General features: G+C 41.7%; 1 protein-coding gene across 2 annotated transcripts in view; it reads right to left on the bottom strand.

The window, feature by feature from the left end:
• Window positions 1-20,752, bottom strand: part of PRTFDC1 (phosphoribosyl transferase domain containing 1) — a 98,408-nt gene that overhangs the window by 72,772 nt on the left and 4,884 nt on the right. For both annotated transcript variants that reach the window (XM_043564690.1, XM_043564689.1), the window contains exons 2-3: window positions 15,447-15,553; window positions 9,259-9,442 (exon numbers count right to left, since the gene is read on the bottom strand). In XM_043564690.1, the coding sequence (XP_043420625.1) occupies window positions 9,259-9,442; window positions 15,447-15,553 (291 nt within the window). The remainder of the gene's footprint in view (window positions 1-9,258; window positions 9,443-15,446; window positions 15,554-20,752) is intronic.

The following is a 20,752-nucleotide window of genomic DNA, read 5'->3' on the forward strand; positions in this document are numbered from 1 at the left end:
CTTCTGGCTAATTATTTTCAGATCCACCTTCCAGTTCAGAATTCACATCCATAATAACATTATCTTGTCATCTGAGCTACTATCTTATTCAGTTACAATCTCTTTCGCTGTTAGACCTCCTGTTACTTCATTTCTTTTTTTCCTTCTCGTGCTGTCTTACCTTTTCTTTAAATCCTTTCATTTATGTCTTTTTTTTTTTTTTTTTTTTGAGACAGAGCATGAGCAGGGGAGGGGCAGAGAGAGAGGAAGACACAGAACCGAAGGCAAGCTCTCTAGGCTCCGAGCTGTCAACATAGAGCCAGACATGGGGCTCGAACCCACAAGACCTGAGCTGAAGTCCGACACTTAACCAACTGAGCTACCCAGGCACCCCTCTTTTACGTCTTTAGTCATCTTGAGTATAATTATTTTATATTTCTCTTTCAGACAGTTTGTGTGCCTATTTCTGCTATTTATTTTTACCAGCTGACCTTGCCCGTGGTGGATTATTATCCTTTGTGTTTTGGGTTTGTGCAGGTTAAGTGCAGCTTACCTGGAGGAATCCCACCTAGGCTGAGGCACTCCCTCCATTGAGGTTTTCAGCTTGCATCTACCAGGCACCTTGGGGGCATTGCGGTCGGGGACCAATTTTAATATTAAATTCTCTGGCTGGAGTTGCCCAGACAATGCAGGTAAAGTAAATGAAAACCTTTAACTCACACGTGGTACAGATCTGAACTGAAAAATTCCCACAGGACATTTTACTTTACCATTCCAGCCCAGGCCAAGAAAGACAAGCTAGTTTCTTCAGATCTCCCATTACTAAAGGGTGGATTCTGGGTGCCTGGGTGGCTCACTCAGGTAAGCATCCTACTTCGGCTCAGGTCATGACCTCATGGTTCGTGGGTTCGAGCCCCATGTCAGGCTCTGTATTGACAGCTCAGAACCTGGAGCCCGCTTTGGATTCTGTGTCTCCCTCTCTCTCTGCCCGGGGTCCCCCGCTGGTGTTCTGTCTCTCTGTCTCTCAAAAATAAACAAATGTTAACAAAATAAAAAATTTAAAAAAGGGATGGATTTTTTCGCCAAGGGTATGCACCTTTGAGGGCAGTGGCTTTGCTGGAGGGTTTCATTCAGCTTCCCACTTTATGTTGGTCCAAGGCTTTATCATCTGTCTCTGCATGGGTGTGAAAATCAGATGCTGAGATGACTCCTCTTCCAGCACCCCAGCTCCCAGTTCATCTCTGGTTTGATTCTTAGACTTTTCATTTCTGCCTCTTGGGTGCCCTGTACCTTCTTGTGAGCTACAGGAAGCATTGAAAATCTTTGTTTTAAAAAAAATTTTTTTTAATGTTTCTTTATTTTGAGAGAGAGAGAGAGAGAGAGAGACAGAGTGTGGGCAAGGGAGGGACGGAAAGAGAGGGAGACACAGAATGTGAAGCAGGTTCCAGACTCTGAGCTGTCAGCACAGGGCCCGATGCAGGGATCGAACTCACAAAGGGGGAAATCATGACCTGAGCCAATGTTGGCCACGCAACTGACTGAGCCACCACATGCCCCGCATTGAAAATCTTTAAAAAGTATATATTATTATATTTCATCTAGCATTTTTAAATTTATGTTTTTAATGTTTATTTATTATCGAGAGGAAGAGAGAGAGAGAGAGAGAGAGAGTGCAAGCCGGAAATGTGCAGAGAGGGGCAGGGACAGAGAATCTGAAGCAGGCTCCAGGCTCTGAGCTGTTAGCACAGAGCCCAATGCGGGGCTTGAACTCACAAACCTCAAGATCGTGATCTGAGCCAAAGCTCAACCGACTGAGCCACTCAGGCACCCCTCATTTAGCATTCTTAAGTGGTTATAACAAGGGGATTTTCAGATTGCCTAGTCCGTAAAACTGTCACACCCAAACTCTCTGTTTGGTCTGTTAACCTCCTTGAACGTATTACTTTGAGACAAAGAATATGTTTTTCAAATGTGTCATGTGGTGGTATAATACAAATAGATACTCGTGAAGATGCGGTATATCCTTGGATTAGATCTGCTGAAAACTTAGGCCTCGAGGTGAATAAATTCTTGTGAGAAATAATTGATATTTGATTCTTGATTAAATAAACACTGAATACTTCCACAAATTTTGCTGATCTTACAAGACAAGCTACAAAGTATAGCCACCCGTGTGCATATGGGATGTCATATGTGTAATTAGTTCTCTCTCCCATGCAACTTCCGGATGGTACCAAGCAAGGCCCCCATTTCTTAAAGGCACATTATTGCATAATGATTATAATTGTATACATATACTTTGCATGGATCTGACATATATTTTAGGAGAAAAAGATAGCTAACTCCTTCATAAACGTTAGCAAATACATTCACATTTCATGAAACAACAAAGTTTTGTGGAAAACCTCGGAAAATTTTGCAGAAAATGTTGATAAGTTGCAAAGGGCACAGGCTTGAAAGACCAAAAGGCCTGGGCTCTGATGCCATCTGTACTAGTTACTGGCTGTGTAACATTACATGAGTTAATGAACCTTTCTGGGCCTCCCTTTCTTCATCAATAAAAGCAGAGATGAGAGATGCCCAGCAGGGCTGCAGTCAGAATTCAATGAGAGAATAAATTCATATAGCAGGTGCTGAATGAACATTGGGTGGAAAGACAGAAGGAAGGACAGAAGGAGAAAACGAAGGGAGGGAGGAAGGAAGGAAAAACTTGAACTGTTAAGGAAGGGAGGTTGCCAGTGCTCCTCATTTCATTGAAGAACAGGACTATGTTGGCCCTGCTCTCCAATGAATTAGCCTAATGCTAATTTCCAAATAATCTTTGGCTAGATGGCTATCATTCATGCAAATTCATTCCATGTCTTATGGAAAGTTTCATGTAACAACAAACACAAGTCCGACTGCCTGGAATCTGAGATGTTTGGAGACATCCACCACTCAGGAAGGTCCCTCAGCAAAGAGTGGAGGGCATCAAACAATGAGAGCCCCTCGAGTGACTTTTGAATGCCAATGGTTATAACAGGGAGAAGAAACATTGCCTCTGAGCAAACTGGACTTTCAACTTTTCTGCCCCAAATAAGCAACCTACAAAGAATCACAGAGCAAGAGGCTAGAAGGAAGTAAAACTACACAACGCTTTTGACCAGCACTCAGAACTCTACGAAGTCCTGCTCTCCCTCCAGAAATTTCGAAAGGAATAAAAAGAACACTTTCGTGGTCACTGTTTCTGCTGAGATGTTTTCACGATGTCTGCTCCCTACGAACAGGTTTAGAGGTATGTGAGAACACCAAATACCCTCAGAGGAAAATGAGCTGGTCCTGTTCCCCTTATTTGGTGGTGTTTATTAGTCTTTGGTTTCTTTAAAAATACATCTCTGCCCTCAGGAATGTTGAAAGAGCCCAAGTATGTAACAGGGATGGTCAGCTCAAGCCCAACATGACACAGCAATTAATTCATCACTGGATGGGGACAGCTTACGTGCAGAAAACCATTCATATCACACCTCAGTCCATGAATATGGTTTTTCCATCCATTTCTGAGGCTAATTAGGGGAAAAGCTTGCTCTGAGTGAGCAGGTAGGCTTTTACATTTTATGTGAGTTAATTTCTCAGGAGATGATCTGTATCACCTTGTTGATAGATATGAAGAAGAACATTTAGTAAGAAAAGAAACATGGCAATCGTTCTAGGGTCCTACAGGATGTAAATGTGAGATGCAAGCTAAAATACACAGTGTGTGAGAATGGATGAAGATGGTGAAGATGTAAAATGTAAAAATGTAAAAAAACCATTGCTTTCCTCCTTCATCAGAACCCTGGGCAGGAACCGCCATATCCCTATCGCTAGGAAAAATATACTGATTTGGAAATATCTTTCTAAATGTGGCAAGAATGCCCACAACGCTACTGGAGTTTTAGAAATGCAAATGTTCTGAACTAGTATCACATAAATATGAGTTAACAGGCCATGTAAGTGTTAAGATATGTGCCTCTAGGTTAAAACATTGGTCAAATAAGGATAAGATGTTCAGAGAAATGGATAATGCGAGATAGCAATATTGTTTAATCTCACATGGATTACAACCCTGTTAATTTCAGCAAGATTGACCACGTTCTGGGTCATAAAACAAGCCTCAACAAATGTAAAAGAATTGAAATCACCCAAAGTATAGTTGCTGCAACAGAATTAAGCTGAAAACCATACACAACTATCTCCGGAAAATCCCCAAGTATTTGGAAATTAAACAAGAAACAATTCATGAGTGAAAGAGGAAGTCACAAAGGAAATTAGAAAATAGTTTGAATTGAATGAAAATGAAAACAATGTATCAAAAATTGGGAGATGCAATAGTCAATATCCTACCGATTGAAAACAAGGCAAAGATGTTTTCCTTCACCATTGCTATTCAGAATTGTACAGGAAGTCCTAGCCACTGCAATAAGGCAATAAGAAGAAACAAAAAGTCTACAAATTAGAGAGGAGGCAGTGAAACCATCTCTGTTCACAGAAAAAAATTATTGTCAACATAGAAATTCCAAAAGAATCTATAAAAAAGCCATTAGAACTAATAAGAGTTTTGAAAAGTCATAATATTTGATATACAAAATCAGTAGTATTTCTATATACTAACAGTAAACAATTAGAAATTTAAATTCAAAGAAAACTTACCAAATATAATAGGACCAAAAAACATTTTAAACATTTAGGTGTAAATCTAACCAATGATGTCTAAGATCTGACTCCTGAAAACTAGACAAATGGATATTAAAAATAAGACCTAAAAAATTAAGAAATATATCCTGTTCATGGATGGAAGACTAAAAAGTGTTGAGATGTTAATTTTCCCAAAAATGGATCTATAGATTCAAAACAATCCCAATAAAAATTTTAACAGGTTGGGGCGCCTGGGTGGTGCAGTCGGTTAAGCGTCCGACTTCAGCCAGGTCACGATCTCGCGGTCCGTGAGTTCGAGCCCCGCGTCGGGCTCTGGGCTGATGGCTCAGAGCCTGGAGCCTGTTTCCGATTCTGTGTCTCCCTCTCTCTCTGCCCTTCCCCCGTTCATGCTCTGTCTCTCTCTGTCCCAAAAATAAATAAGCGTTGAAAAAAAAAAATTAAAAAAAAAATTTTAACAGGTTGCTTTGTAGAAATCAACAATATGATTTTCAAATTTATATGGATGGGCACCTGGGTGGCTCAGTTGGTTAAGCATCGACTCCTGATTTTCGTTCAGGTCACGATCTCACAGTTCATGGGACTGAGCCCCATGTGGGGTTCGATCAAGCCCTGCTTGGGATTGTCTTTCTTCTCTCTCTGCCCCTTCTCCCATTCACGTGCTCTCTCTCTCTCTCTCCCTCTCTCTCTCTCTCTCTCTCTCAAAATAAAAAAACAAACAAACAAATATTTAAAAAATAAAATAAAATTTCCATGGAAAGGCAAAGAAGTAGAATAGCTAAAACACTTATGAAAAAGAACAAAGTTGGAAGAGTACATGCTACCTGATATCCAGACTAATTAGCCACAGTCATTGGAACAGTGTGGTATTGACGAAAGGATAAGCCTTCAGATGAATAGAACTAGATACAGTGTCCAGAATAGACCCACACTTACTCAGTCAAGTGTTCAGTGAAAGAGCAAAGGTCTCTCACAATTGGAAAAGACAGTCTTCTCATCAGACGATCCTGAAACGAGTGGATAGTCCTTGCAAAAAGGAGTGCCTTATTAATAAATTAACACAACATGGCTCATAGATCTAGATTTAAATCTAAAATTGTGAAACTTTTTAAAGAGAACAGAAAATTGTGAACTTGAATGAGGCTAAGATTATTTAAATTTTTTTTTAATGTTTATTTATTTTTGAAAGAGACAGAGACAGAATGCGAGTGGGTTAGGGACAGACAGAGAGGGAGACACAGAATCTGAAGCAGGCTCCAGGCTCTGAGCTTTCAGCACAGAGCCCGACGAGGGGCTCGAACTCACGAGCTGTAAGATCATGACTTGAGCTGAAGTCGGACACTCAACTGACTAAGCCATCCAGGCGTCCCGAGGCAAAGACTATTTAGATACACAAAAGGCATGATCCATAAAAGAAAAAAACTGATAAATTGGAGTTTGTAGAAATGTTTAAATTATGCTCTTTGAAAAAAAAAAAGCACTGTTATGAAAATGAAGAACAACCCACTGGCTGGAAAATATATGTGAAACAACGTACCTAATAATGGACTTGTGGCCAAAATAGATAAAGAACTCTCAACTTAATAATAAGAAAGCAAAATACCCAAATTTTTGAAAATATACTTGAACAAACACTTCACCACAGAAACAAATGCAAATTAAAACCACAATGATATATAATCATTGCAAACAATCATTGCAAAACCAAGTGGTGTTGAAAATATGGAGCAACTAGAACTCTCATCTGCTGCAGGTGAAGGTGCAAAATTATTCAATCCATCTAAAAAATGGTTTGGTGATTTCTTATATACATTACGATTTCTTATATACACTACTATACGACTTAGAAATCTCCAGGGAAATGCAGATATAAGTACAGACAAAAACTTCTTCGTGAATACTTAGAGCAGCTTTTTCATAATCACCCCAAAAAGGAGACAAACCAAATATCCTTCAGCTGATAAGTGATTTTAAAACTAGGATGTATCGGGGCGCCTGGGTGGCTCAGTCGGTTGAGCGTCCAACTTCGGCTCAGGTCATGATCTCACAGTCGGTGGGTTCGAGCCCCGCGTCGGGCTCTGTGCTGGCAGCTCAGAGCCTGGAGCCTGTTTCGGATTCTGTGTCTCCCTCTTTCTCTGACCCTCCCCTGTTCATGTTCTCTCTCTATCTCAAAAATAAATAAATGTTAAAAAAATTAAAAAAAAAACTAGGATGTATCTATATAATGAAACCATAATTGACAATAAGAAGAAATAAACTACTGGTATACATAACAACATGGATGAATCTCAAATGAAATATGCTACGATTTACTAAGGCTACGTGGTATATGATTACATTATATGATACTCCGGAAAGAGCAAAACTCTCGGGACAAAAAACCTATATCAGTGGTTTCCAGGATCTGGGGAAAGAGTTGGTCACAAAGGGACACAGCATTTTTTACGGTGAGGAACTGACCTATGTCTTGATTGTGGCGACTTACATGACTGTATGCAATTGTCAAAACTTACAGAACTATAAACTCAAACAGATAAAATCTCCTGCATATAAATTATACCTCAACAAATCGACTTTAAGTTTTTAAAAGAGCTTAAAAACCTGTTTTCCCCCGGGAAAAAAACAGTATCAGAGCCAAGTAAATGAGAAAAAAAATTTTTTCAAAGAAGCACAGTGACTTCATCTAAGATGAAAGGTACTTAAAGGAATGGTTTCCAGGAGAAGATGAAACCAACCATTTAAGGTTAAGATGTCTGCAAAAACAAGCTTTATTTTTTTTTATTTTTATCATTTGAGAGAGAGACAGAGAGAGAAAGAGAGAGACAGAGTGTGAGTGGGGGAGGGGAAGAGAGAGAGGGAGACACAGAATCCAAAGCAGGCTCCAGGTTCTGAGCTGTCAGCACAGAGCCCCAACATGGGGCTCAAACTCAGGAACCACGAGATCATGACCTGAGCCTGAGTTGGACGCTTAACCGACTGAGCCACCCAGGCGCCTCAAAAACCGCTTTATTCTGGCCTGAGAGGTCATCGGGAGAATACAGAGCGTCTTAAGAAATGAGAAACAATTTGCCAGATGCTCAAGAGCTGAAGCAACTGAATCACAGAGAGTGGTGGGCAGAACCCAAGACACATGCCTATCTGTCCCCTGGTGTATACACTGTGCCTCATTTCCTCCACTGAGTGTGGGTGAGACTAGTAACCATGGGAAGGCATTCCCGTGATTAGGGGATTAGTTAGTTGACTTTGAGTTCCTCAAAGGGAGCATATCGTGGGTAAACCAGACCTAATCAAGGTCAGCTTTTAAAAGAGGGGCCAGGCCCTCAAAAGATGGAAAGGTTCTCCTGTGCCGGGAACTATGAGGCAAAGACCCGAAAGTAGCCTGCAGGAGCTGAAAGCATCTCCAGCCTCGAGTCAGCAGGGAAGTGGAGACTGAATTCTGTCAACAGCCAGTGATTGTGGAAAGGTCACTCATCTGCAAACCTCAGCTGAGATCCCACCCCGGCTAACATCTTGACTTTGGACTTGGGAAGACTCTTGAGCAGAGAACCCACGCCCGGTGTCTGACCTAGAAAAACTGAGATGATAAATGCATTTTGGCTTAAGCCACTAAGTTTGTAGTGAATTTGTCACACAGCAATAGAAACCAATTTGAAGAGTGAAATAAAATGTGTCAAGCCAGTTTAATCAATGAGAATAATTTCATGGTTTTGACTCCAAGAGTTCATCACCAAATAGTAGGCTAGTTTTTTAAGTTTATTTATTTATTTTTGAGAGAAAGAGAGAGAGAGAAAGAATGAGTGGGGGAGAGAAGCAGAAAGAGAGGGAAAGAGAGAATCCCAAGCAGGTTCGAACACACTGTCAGCAGAGCTCAATCCCATGAGCTGTGAGATCATGACCTGAGACGAAATCAAGAGTCAGATGCTTAACTGCCTGAGCCACCAGGTGACCCAATAGTAGGCTGGTTTTAGTGACTTACTATCCATTGAATCAAAAAGCATCACAGAAGGTAACATCATAGAAGGAGGAACACGAAAGGGATGACACCTTTGGGGAAAAAAAATCTCCCTTGGTTCTGTCCAGTGCTGACCAAGAGAGCCCAGGATAGACTGGTGGAGGGGCCTTCTGCTGGAGGTTCTCTGACCTTGTCTCCTTGCACTTGGTAACCCACTGTCCCTACAGACTTCCCTTCTCTACTTCCAGGCCATGACTGCAGTCACCCAAGTACTAATACTGTCCTCTCTGCGGCTGGACGCCCTCCCACAGAACTCCAGGACCAACGGTGACATACAGAGCGGAAACACGTCAGTGCTCACCAGACCTTCTTAACACTCATTGTTAACACACTCGCTTGTGAGGCTAGTCACCAGGAAATGGCCACTCAGCTTTATAACCATAAAAGAAACCATGAATCATTCCTCAAGCAACTTTCCATATATGTGAAAACAGAAAGAGGGGTTTTCTCCCCACAGACGTTATTGTTTGAACTACAGATTGCATACAGCAAATTAAAAAAAATTATTCTTCATTTTCATCACATTGTCAATTCTTTTATTCTAGAAAATTCTCTATTCTAAACATTGTATAATGAAAATGGAATAAATAACTTACCTTGTAACTTTTCAGTCTGATGAAATCAACCTTCATAGAGACAAATTGATCCGAATTTCTACTGATGTTCTTAAGATGTTCTACAAGATCTGCGCAGAACTTGTAACCTCCTTTAAGCACACACAGGACCATAATGTCACAGTTTCCTATGTCTTTCATAATATCCTTAGCCAGCCGCTCAGTTCTGAAAGAGGGATTACAAGATATATTAAAGCATAAGTACTTCTGAGTGTTTTTGTTCCTTTCAAAAAAAAAATGCATGATGCACTACACACATTAGATTATGTAGGAGAAGGTGGAAGACGTTGGGAGACAGAAGGCTACAGATAAAGAAGCTTTGTGAAAGCTGGACAAAGAGAGAGTATTCAAAACACATTTCTGATAACTGCATCATCAATAGTACATTTTTGCTTCTCTGTGTCACAAAAATTAGTAAGATGTAAAATATATGTCAGAGATCATGAATGCTATTATTTTATCACTCCAGAGCCTGGTTGATAACCTTAACAACAATGCTGTGAAAGTATCTGGTGATGTTATAGCAGAGAGAGAGGAAATGGAGAATGACTCACCCACCTTATAACACTAGAGGACACAGGAAGAAAAGTCAAGCCCATAGAAACTATCAAAAGAATAACATCTGTCTCCTATTTCACAAAGGTGGCACATTACCTATGTGAAGGGTGCCCAGAGTGCAATTTCCAGTAGACATCATTTCCATGGAGCACCATGTGAATGAGGTTTCTCTGGAGCTATGCAGTGATGCAGCCTTGGGCTGGCGCCCAATGCCTAATTTGGAACGGTCACTGTATTTTTTCTAATTGTTTCATGTCTATAAGTCCATTACCAATACATGCATACAACATTAAAACCTTGAATGGAGGCAGGATCTAAGGTGCATATTAAAAAAACAAATTCCAGGGGTGCCTGGCTGGCTCAGTCGGTTAAGTGTCTGACTCTTGATTTCGGCTCAGACCATGATCTCAGGGTTGTGAGATTGAGCCCTGCATCAGGCTCTGTGCTGAGCGTGGAGCCTGCTTGAGATTCTCTCTCTCTCTCCCTCTCTCTCTGCCCCTCCCCTACTCTCATGCACATGTGCACTCTCTTGAAAACAAACAAACAAACAAACAAAAAACTCCTACTGACACTTCAGACAGAATTAGATTTAAAATGAGTTAACTGGGGGCTCCTGGGTGGCTCAGTCGGTTGAGCGGCTGCCTTCGGCTCAGGTCACGATCTCGCGGTCTGTGAGTTCGAGCCCCGCGTCAGGCTCTGGGCTGATGGCTCAGAGCCTGGAGCCTGCTTCCAATTCTGTGTCTCCCTCTCTCTCTGCCCCTCCCCTGCTTGCTCTCTGTCTCTGTCTCTGTCTCTCTCTCAAAAATAATAAACATTAAAAAAAATTAAAAAAAATAAAATAAAATGAGTTAACTGAATGATCTGAATATATATATATATGAATATATATATACACATATATATGTGTGTGTGTGTGCAGAAAGCATTACATTACATATGTTCTACATATCTAATATATTATATATTGTATATATTATATAACTTATATGTATGTGTGTGTGCTTACATATGTACACACATATACATATAAAATGGCAACCAGGCTTCAGGCGATGTTTCTCAAAATATGATCATCAAGAAAATGTATATCAGCATGCCAGATATTCAAAGGGACATTTGTCTTCAGCATAATGGAGTAAGGTGGTCAACACATCCTCTCTACAAAAAAGCAACTGTGAAGCTGGATGAAACTGTCAAAAACAACCATTTCTCCACTCTGGAAGTTAACTAGAGGCATGTAACAAACTGAGAATCATTTATTCATGAGAACATTGAACAATGGGTATAAATAATGTTTCCGTCTCCCTGAGCCCCACGTTAGCTCTGTTGTTCAACCAGGTAGTTCAGTCAGGGTGGGGCACTGCCAGAGGGAGCTCACCTGGCCGGGAGCATTATCAGTTAGTGCAGCCATCTTGGTAGCATGTGACCAGAGAAAGCCAATGGCCCCATTATCACAAAGTTTCCTTTTTGAGCAACTAACTGGCAGACTGGTCTAGTCAAGGATTTGATAGGGAGTTTTGGAAGGTTAGGGTCATGGGAGAGGGGTAGACAATAAACTCTTCACATATCCCAAGTTGACCAGAAGCTATACATAAGCACAGCAGAAACAAGCATAGGACCAGGCTACCCATACATTCCTGAAAGATGGAGCCTATAAGTATGGGCAGAAGAGGTACGAGAAAGCACGGTGAAAAATAAGAACCAGGGAAAACTTGAAAAATGCTGGCAATTTGAACGTACTTGCCAGCCTCCACACACATTCATCAGCAGAAAGCAGAAGCTTTACTGGCTTGAGGTATTTGAGTACAATCTCTAACCAATCTTAGACTGAAGACTAGGCTATTCAGACACAGGGGTTAAGCCTTAGTAAGTGAGACTTACAAGTAAAAACAAGAAAAATAAATTGCATGTCATCAGAGTCCACACACTGTGGGGGAGACAGTTTCCACAGAGTAGAAGATGAAAACAAAAAACAAAGAACAAGGGCAGTGAACAGAAAATCATTACAAATATGGTGGATATTAAACCAACTATATCAATAATCACTTTAAATGTGAGTGATCTAAATACACCAGTTAAAAGACAGAGACTGTTAGAGTGGATTAAAAAAAAAAGACCCTAACATATGTTGTCTATAAATACAAAGACTCTCATAAATGAAAAGTAAAAAGATGGAGAGAGACATACTATACTAACATTAATCAAAAGAAATCAGGAGCAACTTACTGATTTCAAATAAAGCAGATTTCAGAGCAAGGAGATTATCAGGAATAAAGAGGGGCATTATATAACAATAAAGAGGTCAATTTTCCAAGAAGGCAGAGCAATCCTTAATGTGCATGCATCCAACAACAGAATGTCAAACACTGACAGAACTACAATGGAAAATAGATGAATCCACTCTTGCAGTCGGAGACCTCAATACCCCTCTCTCAGTAATTGATAGATGTAGCAGTCAGAAAACCAGTAAGGATATAGTTAAACCACACAGTGCCATAGATCAACTGGACCTAACTAGCACTTATAGAGTAATGCATCTAACATTCTTCTCTCAACTGGGGCGCGTGGGTGGCTCAGTCGGTTGGGCGGCCGACTTTGGCTCGGGTCATGATCTCGCAGTCCGTGAGTTCAAGCCCCGCGTCGGGCTCTGTGCTGACTGCTCAGAGCCTGGAGCCTGTTTCGGAATCTGTGTCTCCCTCTCTCTCTGACCCTCCCCCGTTCATGCTCTGTCTCTCTCTGTCTTAAAAATAAATAAACGTTAAAAAAAAAATTTAACATTCTTCTCAAAAGATATAAATAAGAAAATGAAGACAAGCCACGGGCTAAGGTGGTAGGATATTCAAAAATCCTATATCTGCAAACGGACTTGTATCCAGAATATATAAAGAACCCTTACAACCCAATCAGAAGACAACCCACACAGTGTAAAAATGGCAGAAGACTTAAATAGTCATCTCTCCAAAAAAAAAAAAATAATAATAAATAAATAAATAAATAAGCACATGAATCCTTAGGAAAATGCAAATTAAAATCACAATGAGATACTTTTATATATCCACTAGAATGGCTATAGTCAAAAGGACAGGCAATACTAAATGTTGGCAACTATGTGGAGAAACTGGAACCCTCATCCTTGCTGGTAGAAATGTAAAATGGTACAGTCACTTTGGAAATAAGTGGCAGTTTCTCAAGCTTAACTATCAAACACAGAATACCACTCCAAGGAATCTATCCAAGAGAAATGAAAAGATATATCCACACAAAAACTTACATGTGAATGATCATAGATACATGTTCCTAGAAGCCCCAAACTAGAAATCCAAATAACTATCGACTGGTAAATCAATAATTAGGTATTGTATGATTTAACTTATATGCAATGTTCAGAAAAGACAAATCTATAGAGAAAGAAATCTGACTAGTGACCACCTGATGCTGAAGGTAGGAATGGGGATTGACAGCCAACAAACTTTTGGGGATGCTAGAAATATTATAAAATGATAGTTGTGCTTGCCCAACTATAAAAAATTACTAAACATCATTGAGTCATTTATCTACAATGGGTAAACTTTACAATATGTAAATTATATCTTAATGAATTCATTCCTGGGCTCCACCCCCAACCATTGAAGCAAAATTTCCAGACATAAAACGTAAGAATATGCATTTTTTTAAAAGATTTTTTTTCAGTTTATTTATTCTGAGAGAGAGAGAGAGAGAGAGTTGGGGAAAGGCAGAAAGAGAAGGAGAGAGAGAGAATTCCAAGCAGGATCTGCACCGCCGTAGGAAGCCTGATGTGGGGCTTGATCCCACGAACCACAAGATCATGACTTGAGCTAAAACCAAGACTTGGATGCTTAACCGACTGAGACACCCAGGTGCCTCAAGAAATTGCATCTAACGACTTCACTGGGTAAGTCTCCTGTACTGGGGACTGGCTTTGGGTAACCTTACCAGGACTCAATCTTGTACTAGATCAGGATGCAATTAACTAAAGATACAAAATTAAGGTGGGAAAAGCAGGAATTTGTTTAAACCAGAGGGTTCTCGAACCCATGTTAAGGGAAAAATGGCTCTGAATTCTTAAGAGGGAAACTGAATACAAGTGTTTTACTGCACAACAGAAGTTGGTATAATTGTTAAAGTCGAGCAAGTTTCCTTCCCTTTTGTTTTTTTCTTTTTTTGCAGGAATTTCCATATCTTTAATGTGAATTGCCATCAGGGAGATCTGGCCATTCAGGAGATGCAAAATTTCCCAAGTTTATTTGATCACAGAACATTTTGTTCCTTCTGAAGACTGGGGCTTGTATTCCACGGACAGCCCTGTTAGGCCACAAGAAACTCCAAACTAGACCTTATTTTAATAAAATACTATAGTTTGAGAGAACATGCAATATGCAGGTCTTATCCAATGGAAAAATCTTGGAGAAAAGAATGACATTTCCTTTTGCTTACAGACAGGAATTGATGGAAAGATAATATCCTGGGAATGTGACTGTCTTGTGTTTTTCTTACTTTACTTTGGCTAAGGACTTATTTCATAAAGTTAAATATTAACTCAGAAGAATAGAACAGATTTTTTAAAATAGAGGCAAAAGTACTCTGGTTTAAGGAAAAATAAGGGGTGGGGAGTCCAAAGTTTCAATTTGCTCCTATTCCCTGGTGCCTCTCCCACCCCCATTTCTGGGTGTCTGAAGAACCTCTGTGTTCCTGGGAGTGCACCGTGAAATCTATGAGGCTTGCTTTCCATATACATGTGAAGGCTTATGTATTTGATCTTTGCACAAGAAATGAGAGGTACATGGAAAGGTAATAGCTTGGGCATTAAGCGGTTCTGTGAAACGGCGTATATGACCTTTAAATCCTGATGCTTAGGGCAGACTCAAGTGGAGGAGGCTCTCTGAAAACCAAGAAACAAATGGTGACTTAGGGGTTTAGAACAGGAGAGAAAATGTTGTCTTTTGGAAAAGCAACTGGCTAGGAAGGGGCTAAAGGATATCTATACAGGATGGTCAGAAAGAACTGGAAATAGTATTCTAGAAATAGTGCTGTGCAGATATTTTTAAGCTGAAAATATTCCTATTCCCAAAATATTACCACTGGCTGGAAAACATAATCGTGCACAGACTGGCCGATCTGTGATACGTTGCCTGATCCCAGCTAAATGCTAGTTGCAGGAAAAGCCTGGGCTTTAAGGGTGTGTCCTACGAAGGCAAAGTTCACCTGTTAATTATTCCAGGTTAATTTAAGAGTCTGTGACAAAATGTAAGACAGAGGTCCTCAGGTAAAGAGCAATGCTTCCCCTCCCCCAAAAAGAGCAATGCTTTCCCAAATCCTTTTTTTTTTTTTTTTACCAGTTTGCACAAGACATTGTTATTTTGAGGCTGCTACTTATAATATATATATTCTTACCATTTCCCCTGAAATGTCCAGGTAAACAGTTCAGTCAAAGTAGAGATTCATTTTATTCCAAATGCTCTGTCCTATAAAAGCTCTGTCTGCCTCTATGTGCGAGAGACTCAGGAGGAGGGGTGTAAAGTGTATTGTATGATTCACACAAGAGAGGGCCAGCCAGCACAGGACCGAGACTGACGCCAAGAAATAACACTCACCTGTCCACAACGATGCCATGAGGTATGAGGACATACTCCAAATCTCCATAATAGTGCTGTGGATACGTGAATAAATTCAAGTCATATCCTGGCCAGTCATCCGTAATCTGCAAATCAAATTACTTCGGTTACAATATTTTTCATTGGAAATTTATTTTTAAAGCATAACTAAACAAAAAAAAGAGGATCATTTGGAACAAAAAGAATAATATTGAAAACAGAGAAAAGGTCTGACGATCAATATGACATTAAATTACATTCTGTCAACCTATGAAAAGATCAGTGGGAAATTTGTTTCACGAAAACTGATAAAGAATCTAGTCCTGAAATGAACGGAGAATTCCATTCCTAACTTTTGGTGGGTTATACGACCAAGTATCAACTTACTGTCTTACGGCTCACCTGATAGCAGTGTTTGTAAGAGCGGATATGTGTAAATACATAATTTATGTCTACGTTACGTCGTGTATGACTATAAGTAACACTATGTTCAGAATTATATTAATAAGGAACTCCAGCCGGTCCTAGCGGGAAAAACTGCTCCAGAAACTGCCTATTCATGTAGTGGCCAGAGTGCCAGCAAATCCCACTCTTGCTGAGCACTGGTTGTGCACGTTGTATGGTTAGAAGAGTGAAGATGTGGGAGAGAAAATGAAGTGAAGAGTGAGTTACTGTTACTTTCAGATCATCGAGAAAGGATGCAACAGGGACGTGTTAGCACTCAACTCGTTCCATAGCTGTATTGCAGGTTCGTATTCCTGAATGACTCCTGCACGTTTCTGTCAGACTCCTCTCTTCAGCTTTAAGCTTTCATAATGCACAGCCATCTTAATTTCCCAGCCCAATGCCTGAAACCATCGCCTTCCCATCCTCAGAGTGGTCTTCTATCAAGTTGTGACCCTTCGCAGCTCTCTGGGTTCTGTGCATGTGTCTGTCTTGCACCCACATGCCCCTTTCTTTCCCCCTCTTCCTCTGTATCTCAAGCTCAGCCTCCTCCACAGAAGCTCAGGTCAGGCCCCACTTCCTTCTGGAAGCCTTGCTGATTGTGCCTGCTCTCTGATTTTTCCTCCCAAACTCTTTGTAAATGGGCTCCTTGTAGCTCTCTGTCTTTTTAAAGGCTCTCATTCAGGCTCCTTGAGAAGACTCCTGCCTCTTCTAGCCTCTGACTCACTCGGTCTTACCTGTTATAGAACTCATTTACTTCATTTAATGCTGGGATGTCCCCCTACTTTCCATCCTCCTCATCCAAGACTCAAAACCTTAGCTCAGGTTTTGAAAGGGCAACTTATGGTCCAGCCCCCACCCACTCCCACTCCAGTTCTGGGTTCACGAATGCCAGCCAAACCAAACTCATGGCATTTTCTTCCAAATTTATCCCTTCCCTATCTTAGCAAAGGACAACTTATTTTCCTACTTGCTTAGGTCAAAATGTTGGAGTTGTTGTTGGCTTCTTTCTTTCGTTCCCTCACGAAACCCATTAGCAAATCCCATGATCAATTCCTTCAAAATTCAACCAGGACCAGCTCTCAGCATCCCGACTGCTGCCTCCCGGTCCATGCCACCATCATTTCTCCGGGACCATTGCCATAGTTGTTAGGCTTGCCTCCCTGCTTCCACGTTGGCACCTCCACCCCATTCCAACATGGCAGCTGGAGCGCTCATTTAAAAATGCACATCATGTCATGGCTGTCTTCTGCTAATCTTCTCCCAAGGGCTTCCCATTTCCCTCTGAGCACAATCCAGAGTCTTCACTGTGGCCCACAGGAGCTACCGCTCTCTCTGACTCGTCTGCAGGGATTCCCTTCCTCCTTCTCTCTGCTTCAGCCACATTCTTCTTGCTGATCCTTGAAAATGCCAAGCATGCTCCTGCACCAACACCTGCTATTTCTCTTGCCTACAGTACTCTTCCCCCAGATTTCTACGTGGTTTACACTTCACTTCCTTCCAGTCTCCATTTAAATGTCACCTTCACAGAGAGGCCTTACCTGATCACCTACATAAAATAGCGCCCCCTTCCTTCCTACTCATCGCTGTATCCCTTTTACCCAGCTTTACTTTCCCTCACAGCACATATTCCCACTGGATGTGACACATGCATGTCTCTCTGTGTTCTGTCTTATCTCCCCCGACTAGAACGTTAGTGCCTTCTGACAGAGACGCTGTCTGATTCACTGTTGGCACCCCAGTGCTCAGGACACGGATCTGGAATATAGTACGTGCTCAAAAATGTTCAACGAGTTAACGAATGACACATTCTCCACCCGCAGACTACCCAATCCTACCTGAGCTCCAGCCCAAACTGATTTGTCTTGGTTTGTCTCCTTGTAATACAGAGCACCACTATTCAAGGCTCTGGGAATTCACATCTACCACCGGCAGATTGTTAGCCAAATGGTGTGTGTCATCTGCATATTTGAAAAGTATCACATTTGCTCTGCTTCTATCAGCAAATTGGCTGCGTGCAACTGTTGAATTTGCACACAGCAGCTCTGTTTTCCAGCCCTGAGAACTCCCTGGGCCTGCTGTAACCGCTAACACCACAGGTCCCTGTCAGAGCCTAAACACCAGCTGTATGCGAGGAGCCTCCAGAAGATCCTCTGGCAAGCCACAGTAAAGGCCAGGAAAGAACCCCAACCAGCATGAGGCCCCAGGGTGATCATTCAAGTGCACGGCATTTTCCGGCTCCCCTTCCAGACCACACACGCTTACCCACTCCACTCCCTGGAACCCTTCCAGGTGGTGGCATCATTCACTAGTGGTCTTCGGAGCCCATTCTTCCGACCATGCAAACCCTTTACTGCCCCCTGGTCTGGCTGCATCTCAGAGCCTACATTCCTCTCTGTGTTCTAGACCTTAGCTCTGACGCTTACTCGGCTGTGATGCTAGAGAAAGTACTCACCCTGTCTGAGACTCTGTTGCCGCTTCCTTTAAATAAGACACAATAAAACCTCTGGACAGGGCTGGGGTGAGGATTAACAGAGAACGGAGAGTCTCCAAAGCAGGTAGGAACAACCCCATTGGAAGGTTACTGCAAAGAAGCTGCCTCTACGAGACGATGGACTGAATTATGCCCCCCTAAAAGTCATATGTTGAAGCATTACGATGACATTAGGAGGTGGGGCCTTTTGGAAGCCATTAGGTCATGAGGGTGGAGCCTTTGTGATGGAATCAGTGCTCTTATAAGAGAAAAATAATGAGATCTCTAGTGATCTTCTTCTCTCTGTTTTTTTTTTTTCTCTCTCTCTCCCTCCCACTCTCCCTCTACCTCTCTCTCTCTTCCATGTGTGGACACAAAGAGATGAATAGGAAGGCAGCCACATACAAGTCAGCAAGACTGTCTTAACCAGGAATGAAATCAGGCAGCACCTTGATGTTGGACTTGTAGCCTCCAGAACTATGAGAAATACATGTCTATTGTTTAATTTTTTTTTTTCAGCGTTTATTTATTTTTGGGACAGAGAGAGACAGAGCATGAACGGGGGAGGGGCAGAGAGAGAGGGAGACACAGAATCGGAAACAGGCTCCAGGCTCCGAGCCATCAGCCCAGAGCCTGACGCGGGGCTCGAACTCACGGACCGCGAGATCATGACCTGGCTGAAGTCGGACGCTTAACCGACTGCACCACCCAGGCGCCCCTACATGTCTATTGTTTAAAGCAAATAAAGAAAAACAAAAGAGAGAGAGAGAGAGAGAAAGAAAGATAGAACAGATCTTAGAGTTCCTAGGACATTTCCTGGTGAATACGTGCCTAATAAATGATACCAAAAAGATCAAAAAAGGGGTGCCTGGGTGGCTCAGTCAGTTCAGCATCCAACTTTTGATCTCAGCTCAGGTCCTGATATCAGGGTTGTGAGTTCAAGCCCTGCAGTAAGCTCTGTGCTGGGCCTGAAGCCTACTTAAGAAGAAGAAGGAGAAGAAAGATGAGGAGAAGAAGAAGAAGAAGAAGAAGAAGAAGAAGAAGAAGAAGAGGAAGGGGAAAGGGAAGGAGGAGGAGGAGGAGGGGGAGAAAGGTGGAGAGGAGGAGGAGGAGGAGGAGGAAGGGGAAAGGGGTAAGGGAAGGAGGAGGAGGGGGAGAAAGAGGTGGGGAGGAGGAGGAGGTGGTGAAGAAGAAGAAGAAGAAGAAGGAGGAGGAGGAGGAGAGGGAGGAGGGGGAGGAGGGGGACGAGGGGGAGGAGGAGAAGAAGAGGAATAATAATAAGAAGGAGGAGGAGGGGGAAGAGGAGGAGGAGAAGGAGAGGAGGAGGAAGGGGAAAGGGAAGGAGGAGGAGGGAGAGAAAGACGGGGAGGAGGAGAGGGAGAAGAAGAAGAAGAAGAAGGAGGAGGAGGAGGAGGAGGAGGAGAAAATAATGATAAGCAAATGACAAAACCAACCTTTTCATAAGAGCTGTCATGATAATTCGTAGCTCAGAGGCAGCATGGAGTAGTGGTCAAGCATATGGACTTAGAAGTCCCGTACATGTGAGGACGGGTGTGTAGCTGTGAGACCTTGGGGGCTTTAATTCTGCGTCTCAGTGTGTTTTCCTTGTTGAGATAAAAGGCAACTAGAGATAAAGAAATTACTGGTGTACAAACAACAGATGTTGGCAAGGATGTGGAAAAAGAGGAACCCTCGTGCACTGCTGGTGGGAACGCAAACCGGAGCAGCCATTGTGCAAAACAGTATGGAAGTTCCTCAAAATATTAAAAGTATTGAAAATACTATAGGATCCAGGAATCATTCTACAGGGTATTTACCAAAAAAGTACAAAAACAAAGGGATACGTGCACCCCGATGTTCATAGCAGCATTATCTACAATAGCCAAACTATGGAAGCATCCCAAGTATGTATCAAAAGATGAGTGGATAAAGAAGATGAGGTATATATACATATACAAACGAATGTTATTCCGCCGTAAAAAAAAAAAAAAAAAGAAATCTTACCATTTGCAACAACATGGATGGAGCTAGAGAGTATAACACTAAGCAAAATAAGTCAGAGAAAGACAAATAACCATATGATCTCATTCATGTGTGGACTTTAAGAAACAAACAAGCAAAGGGAAAAGAGAGAGAGAGAAATCAAGAAACAGATTCTTAATTATAGAGAACAAACTGATGGTTAACAGACGGGAGGTGGGTGGGGAGAATGGGTGAAATAGGTGATGGGGATTAAAGACTACACTTATGATGGGGAAAAAAAGGTAATATGCTGTTTACAAAGAGAGAGAGAGAGAGAAACTACTGGCTTATCCTTGTAATTCTTAATGGTGCATGCAAATTGCATTGCAAAGAAGTCCTAAATCTGAAGGAATGGAGACTGCTATGA

Source organism: Prionailurus bengalensis, chromosome B4 (genome assembly GCF_016509475.1).
Source record: "Prionailurus bengalensis isolate Pbe53 chromosome B4, Fcat_Pben_1.1_paternal_pri, whole genome shotgun sequence".
Taxonomy (NCBI): domain Eukaryota; kingdom Metazoa; phylum Chordata; class Mammalia; order Carnivora; family Felidae; genus Prionailurus; species Prionailurus bengalensis.